The sequence below is a fragment of the Dipodomys ordii genome, unplaced genomic scaffold (assembly GCF_000151885.1).
Source record: "Dipodomys ordii isolate 6190 unplaced genomic scaffold, Dord_2.0 Scaffold7, whole genome shotgun sequence".
Taxonomy (NCBI): Eukaryota; Metazoa; Chordata; class Mammalia; order Rodentia; family Heteromyidae; genus Dipodomys; species Dipodomys ordii.
In genome coordinates this window covers 19771407-19778314 of record NW_012267223.1, presented here as the reverse complement: position 1 = coordinate 19778314, position 6908 = coordinate 19771407, and the positions used below count along the sequence as shown (strand labels likewise).

Sequence of the window (6908 nt, the reverse complement as noted above, 5' to 3'; positions counted from 1 at the left end):
CTGTGGCTCAAGTGGTAGAGCGCTAGCCTTGAGCTGAAGAGCTGAGGGACAGCACCCAGGCCCAGAGTTCAGGCCCCACGACCGGACCCAAAAAAAAAAAGGAGATCTGAGTTCAAGTCCTAGCACAAAACAAACAAACAAAAAATACTGAAGTGGATAAAAATAATGTTTTGTATGCAACCAGAGTAAACTAACATTGGGTTCTGTAGGCAAATAAACAAAAGACATTTAACTTTCAGATAAATATTATGCTTGAAAGGGAAAGTAATCATGATGTACTATATAATTCAACTGTCAATACTTCAAGTTGTAATACAATAAATGGATCCTTATTTAATTAAAATATCAATGTAAGTATATTAAAAGGATGAAAACGGACTGGGATGTGGCCTAGTGGTAGAGTGCTTGCCTATCACACATAAAGCCCCACGTTCGATTCCTCAGTGCTACATACACAGAAAAATCCAGAAGTGACACTATGGCTCAAGTGGTAGAGTGCTAGCAAGCCTTGAGCTGAAGAGCTCAGGGACAGCGCTCCCATGACCGACTCAAAAAAAAAAAAAAAAAAGATGAGAAATAATAGCAAGTGGAGTTTATTTTAATGTAAGGTATGCTTACCATTTAAAAATCAACTAGTAGCCGGGCGCTGGTGGCTCACGCCTGTAATCCTAGCTACTCAGGAGGCTGAGATCTGAGGATCGCGGTTCAAGGCCAGCCTGGGCAGGAGAGACTGTGAGACTCCTATCTCCAATAAACCACCAGAAAGCCGGAAGTGGCGCTGTGGTTCAAGTGGTAGAGCGCTCGCCTTGAGCTGAAGAGCTAAGGGACAGCGCCCAGGCCCAGAGTTCAAGCCCCACAACCAACCAAAAAAAAAAAAAAATCAACTAGTATAATATGCCATATTAACAGAATAAAGATCAAATACCACACAATCATCTCACTTGACACAGAATATCAACCACTTGTTTCAAACACATACGACAATCGTGATGCCACGTTCTTCTTCAATCGCTCAGCTCTCTGTTTCAGTCCTTCCTTTGCAAGAGAAGATATCCGGGCATCACCTTCAGGAGGAATATAGGCATCAAAGATGCCCGCTATACAGAAAAAAAGGAGACAATGAAGTGCTGTAAGACTGAAAAGTCATCTTGAGTTAGGACCCTAAATTCGTGGCTATTCCAGGCAAGGTTCTATCTCAAATACAAAATAACATCCAAAGGACTGGAACATAGCTCAAATAGTAGAGCATTGCCTAGCAAGCTCAAGGCTCTAGTTTCTATCGTCACAGCCACCACTCCCCCCCCCCAAAAAAAAAGAACTTCCAAGGATTCTGGATTCAAAGTAGATAACAACAGACTTTCACATAGACGGAACTATCTCATATTAAAAATAAAATTAGCCAGGCACTGGTGGCTCACGCCTATAATCCTAACTATTCAAGAGGCTGAAATCTGAGGATCACAGTTCAAAGCCCGGCTAGGCAGGAAAGTATGTGAGATTTATCTCCAATTAGCCACCAGAAAACCAAAAGTGGAGCTGGGGCTCAAAGTGGTAGAGTGCTAGCCTTCAGCAAAAGAGTTCAGGGACAGTGCCCAGGCCCTAAGTTCAAGCCCCCACAACCAACACACACACAAAAATTATATGTGTGTGAGTGTATTAAATAAAAAAACAAAAACACAGAATAACACTTCTCTCAACCTGTTTCTATTTCTACCAAATAGGGAGATTGCATTCTCACTTAAAACAAATAGTATGAAAACAAGATCAAAGATGGTCTTATGCCTGGGCATGGTAGCCTACACCTATAATATCAATATTTGGGACACTGAAGCAGGAGGATAGTGAATTTGAGGCAAGCCTGAGCAACAGAGGAGCACTCTGTCTCCCTCCCCCCCAAAAAAATTTAAGCCCTTATGAAACATAAATTACTGTAGTTGAACTGACTTAGTAGCTAATTTAATGTTATCAATCATAATTCAAACTAGTCCAAGCTCAAGATCTCCTATAGGGGATTGGGAAGGTGGCTGAGTGGTACTGTGCTTGCCTCCATGCATGAGGCCCTGGGTGTGATTCCTCCGCACCACATAAGCAGAAAAAGCCAGAAGTGGCACTGTGGCTCAAGTGGTAGAAGAGCTGGAGGTCAGGGCCCGGGCCCAGAGTTCAGGCCCCAGAACCGACAAAAAAAAAAAAAAATCTCCTATCATAGGGGATTGGGTCAAGGTCCCAGAAATCTTAACACTTTACCTGTACAGGCAATATGTATCGGACGTTCCAAAGTTTCTGGAGGAATAACCAATCCTGCTTTCCGGGCATGTTCTAGAAATTCCTTTTCTGTTCTGTATTTGGGTTCATAAGTAGGGGGCGTGAAACGTGCTTTGGTTCTTACTGGAACTATAGCTGCGGACTGAGTCACCAACACTGGCTGAAAAGTGAAGGAAAGGTTAAAATATAGGTAACTTAGAAAAAGAAAAAAAAACTATCTTGAACTTAAGCCTTATAGGAAGGGTATAGCTAAAGAATACTTCAGTAATAAACAATTCTAGGTGGGGGAAGGGAAAATTGGACTCTACATGAATGAATTTAAAAGCTCCAAAGGAAAGTTTAGTACATTCCATAGTACTATGAGGTGTGCTGTTTAAAGCAAGGTGTCAATTTTCAAAAAAATTTAACATGATGAGGAACTTGAATACCAATGCAATATCAAGACGAACTGATGTAATTATTAAAGCATAAGCAAAGTCCTTTTCCTAACATGTCTCCCACAAGAACACTTCGTTCAATCTAAGGGAAGTTTCCCGACAGACTTGATTGCTCGTGCTAACCCCCAACTAAAGGCCCAGGCAACCTTTTCTCACGAGGCAGGAAGAGTGACTACCAGGGGTCCTTCTTTCCCAGCTGCAGTTCAGTTTATGTATTTATAAGAATACCAAGCAGTGGGTTCACCTTCCAAGCCACAACTTCCCCCTTTCACACTTCCTCTCCAGTAAATCCAGGCCTTGGGCTCCACCAAAGCCCACCCCAAGCCGCCACTGAGGTTACTAGGTAGGAAGATCTCGTCCATCTCAAACTTCCCCCGGCCTAGGTCTGACCCCCAGGATAACTGCACATAGAGTATTTCCCTTTACTCCATCCTCCGCCTTAAGTCCCTAAAGTCTTATCCATTCTGTCTCTACCCACCTGCCGAGACCACCATCCCAAAGCCCTGGATAAGCAAGACAACCCCCGATGCACGGGGGCAGCCATTTTGCTCCCGCAAAGGCCACTGGGATAGGGGCGGAGCGTAAAGAGTGTTGGGTTGGAGAGGTCGCCTGAAGGGTGGAGCGAACTACGAAGTGGAATTTTCCAGGGCGCGCGCGCCCGCCGCGGAAATAAGAGCCGCAAGAACGCGCACGTGCTCGTGGCGGGAGGGGGGGCGGGAAGGAGGAATGGAAAAAGTGGGACGGGGGTGGAGTTCTTTCTCGCGCGTGCGCAGTAAGAGCATCATGGGGGTAGGGTGACCTGCACGACTGTCACGCGCCAGTCGGAGTGGTTGAACTCAAATTGCGCCTGCGCACGAGGCTGGCTCGCTGACTGGCTGGACTTGTAGGGTGACTTCCTTCCTGTTCGTTCGGTGCATGGATGCATAGTATTTACATTCGGTGGGGGGGGGGGGGGGAGGAAAAAGAAAAAGAAGAGAGAGTTGTTTTTCTCCCGCAGTTAGAGGGCCCTGAGATAGGTGTTTTTCCCTTCGTTCCTGGAGTACATCATGGCCATGGATTGTTTTGAGCTCCAAACGCTGTATAATCTTAAACCTGATGCCTATTTTTCCCTATCTGTCCTGTGAAGTACTCAGGGCCTGGGTGCCGTCCCTGAGCTTTTCCGCTCAAGTCAGGCCCTCCACTTTTGGCTTTTTGCTGGTTAACTGTAGAGAAGAGTCTCAGGGACTTTCCTGCCCAGGCTGGTTTACAACCATGATCCTAGATCTCAGCCTCCTTAGTTGCTAGTTAGCCATTAGTTCGTAGTCTGTCAGTTATTGTAAGTTTAACACTTAAAATATTTGTCCAATGAGTTAGGAGCTGTAGTTGGTATGTAAAAGCTTTTTATTTTTTTTAATTTTTTGTCATGGAGCTAGAACTCAGGGCTTAGGTGCTATCTCTGAGCTCTTTTGCTCAAGGCTGGTGTTCTACCACTTTGAGCCACAGCACCACTTCCGGTTTTATTTATTATCATTACTTTTTTATTTTGTCAGTCGTGGGGCCTGAACTCTGGGCCTGGGCACTGTCCCTCAGCTCTTCAACTCAAGGCGAGAGCTCTACCACTTGAGCCACAGCACCACTTCTGGCTTTTTCTGTTTATGTGGTACTGAGGAATTGAACCCAGGGCCTCATGCATGCAAGGCAAGCACTCTACCACTAAGCCACCTTCCCAGCCCTTATTTTATTTTTTTGTCATACAAAAGCTTTTAGAGTTGATTACCATAAAGGTCAAAGTAAAGTGTTAGGAACTAACACTTATAGAGATGGAAGGTACTGTTTTAAATCTTAATATATTGAAATTTTTTCAAGGGTAAATACTCCTACAAGTTTTAGCCATAACTCTGAACATACAGCAATGACTCAGTAGTAACATAAAATTAAATGATACTGTATATGTTTTTTGGGTTTTTTGTTTTTGTAGGTCGAGGGGCTTGACCTCAGGCTCTGGGTACTGTCCTGAGCGAGCTCTTTTGCTCAAAGCTAGCCCTTTACCACTTTGAGCCACAGCACCAGTTCCACTTTTCTGATGGTTAATTGGAGATAAGAGTTGCTTGGAAGCCGGGCGCTGGTGTCTCACGCCTGTAATCCTAGCTACTCAGGGGGTTGGGTTTGAGGATCGCGGTTCAAAGCCAGCCCAGGCAGGAGAGACAGTGAGACTCCTATCTCCAATAAACCACCAGAAAACCGGAAGTGGCGCTGTAGCTCAAGTGGTAGAGCCCTCGCCTTGAGCTGAAGAAGTGAGGGACAGCGCCCAGGCCCAGAGTTCAAGCCTTGGAAGCCGGGCGCTGGTGGCTCACGCCTATAATCCTAGCTACTCAGGAGGCTGAGATCTGAGGATCGCGGTTCAAAGCCAGCCCAGGCAGGAGAGACAGTGAGACTCCTATCTCCAATAAACCACCAGAAAACCGGAAGTGGCGCTGTAGCTCAAGTGGTAGAGCGCTCGCCTTGAGCTGAAGAAGTGAGGGACAGCGCCCAGGCCCAGAGTTCAAGCCCCACGACCGACAAAAAAAAAAAAAGAGTTGCATGGATTTTCCTGCCTGGGCTGAACTGCAATCCTCAGATCTCAGCCTCTTGAGTAGCTAAGATTACAGGCTTGAGCTACCAGCCCTTAGATTAATGAATATGTTAATTAAAAAATATTTACTGGGGATGTGGCTTAGTAGTAGAGTGCTTGCCTAGCCTGCCTCAGTACCACATCAACGGAAAAAGCTTGAAATAGTACCGTGGCTCAAGTGATAGAGTGTTAGCCTTGAGCAAAAGGAGCTCAGGGACAGTGCTCAGGCCCTCAGTTCAAGCCTCAGGACTGACTAAAAATAAATAAATAAAAAGAATATTTATCAAGTATTTAAATGAGTGGCTCAGTTATTATCAGGCTCCAGTTGTTTGTTGTCTAGAAAATAAAATGTGAGGGGCTGGGAAGGTGGCTCAGTGGTAGATTGCTTTTCTCACATGCATGAGGCCCTGGTTTCGATTCCTTAGCATCACATAAACTGAAAAAGTGGGAAGTGGCCCACAACTGATTCCCCCCGCCCCCCCAAAAATGTGAACTATTTATTGGTATATCTATAGAAGTGAAGAAACCTTACTCCATAAGTGAGTGGCTTTTTTTGTTTCTTGGTCCATCATGGGGCTTGAACTCTAGGCCTAAGTGCTGTCCCTGAGCTCTTCAGCTCAAGGGTATCACTCTACCACTTGAGCCACATTTCCACTTCCAGCCTCATGCATGCGAGGCAAGCACTGTACTGCTGAGCCACCTTCCCAGCCCCATGAGTGGCTTTTGATTCATCTAGAACACTGACATAATTTATCTGGGATGATCTACTCCATCGTCAAGTTCATTGTCACACAGTAACCAGTGCATCCCAGATCATCTCTGCCTATACTATGATCAATTTCTCCCCAAAATTGTTATAGTCAGCTAGAATTAAATAACAAGGAGAACCAATGTTTTTTAGTTCAATCTAAACTATGTATTGTGGGTGAGTATTATTTGATTAGCTGCTGCTTTAAAAAATTCATATGATCCTTCTACTTCATTAACTCCAAAGATAATCGGAAGCTGTCTGTTGGGAAATTACCACCAAAAGATATTTCTTCTGACAAAAAAAAGGTATTTTTTAATCCTATAACCCTAGTAGTTTATGTTTCTCTAAACACACATTTTTTTTTAAAGTCTTACCTCGATGATGGGAACAAGAGAAGAAACTTCTCTATTATTAGAAGAAGGAATGGTGACAGGGCACCAGTGGCTCACACCTGTAATCCTAGCTACTTAGGAGGCTGAGATCTGAGGATCCTGCCAGACCAGGCAGGAAAGTCTGTGAGACTCTTACCTCCAATAAACTACTCAGAGAAAGCCAAAAATGGCACTATGGATCCAGTGGTAGAGTGCTAGCCGTGAGCAAAAAAGAAGCTCCAGCACAGAGCACAGAGTTCAAGCTCTAGGACTGAGGAGGAAGTTAAAAAAAAAAAAAAAGAAGGAATGGTGAAAGGGCTCAAGCTGGGAAAGAACAGTATTGCACCTAGTATACACTCAGGACAATAAGACCAGCATTCAATAGGCTAAAGCAAGCCGGGTGCTGGTGGCTCACGCCTGTAATCCTAGCTACTCAGGAGGCTGAGATCTGAGGATCGCGGTTCAAAGCCAGCCCGGGCAGGAGAGACCGTGAGACT

The 6908-nt window shown here is 44.8% G+C and overlaps 1 protein-coding gene across 1 annotated transcript in view; it reads right to left on the bottom strand.

Moving 5' to 3' along the window:
- The window catches only part of Mrpl45 (mitochondrial ribosomal protein L45), an 18438-nt gene extending 15161 nt beyond the window's left edge, over positions 1-3277 (bottom strand). Inside the window, exons 1-3 of the mRNA XM_013037071.1 lie at positions 3178-3277; positions 2245-2422; positions 980-1097 (exon numbers count right to left, since the gene is read on the bottom strand). Of these exons, the coding sequence (XP_012892525.1) occupies positions 980-1097; positions 2245-2422; positions 3178-3243 (362 nt within the window). The 5' untranslated portion in view covers positions 3244-3277. The remainder of the gene's footprint in view (positions 1-979; positions 1098-2244; positions 2423-3177) is intronic.
- Between the last annotated feature and the right edge of the window lie 3631 nt (positions 3278-6908).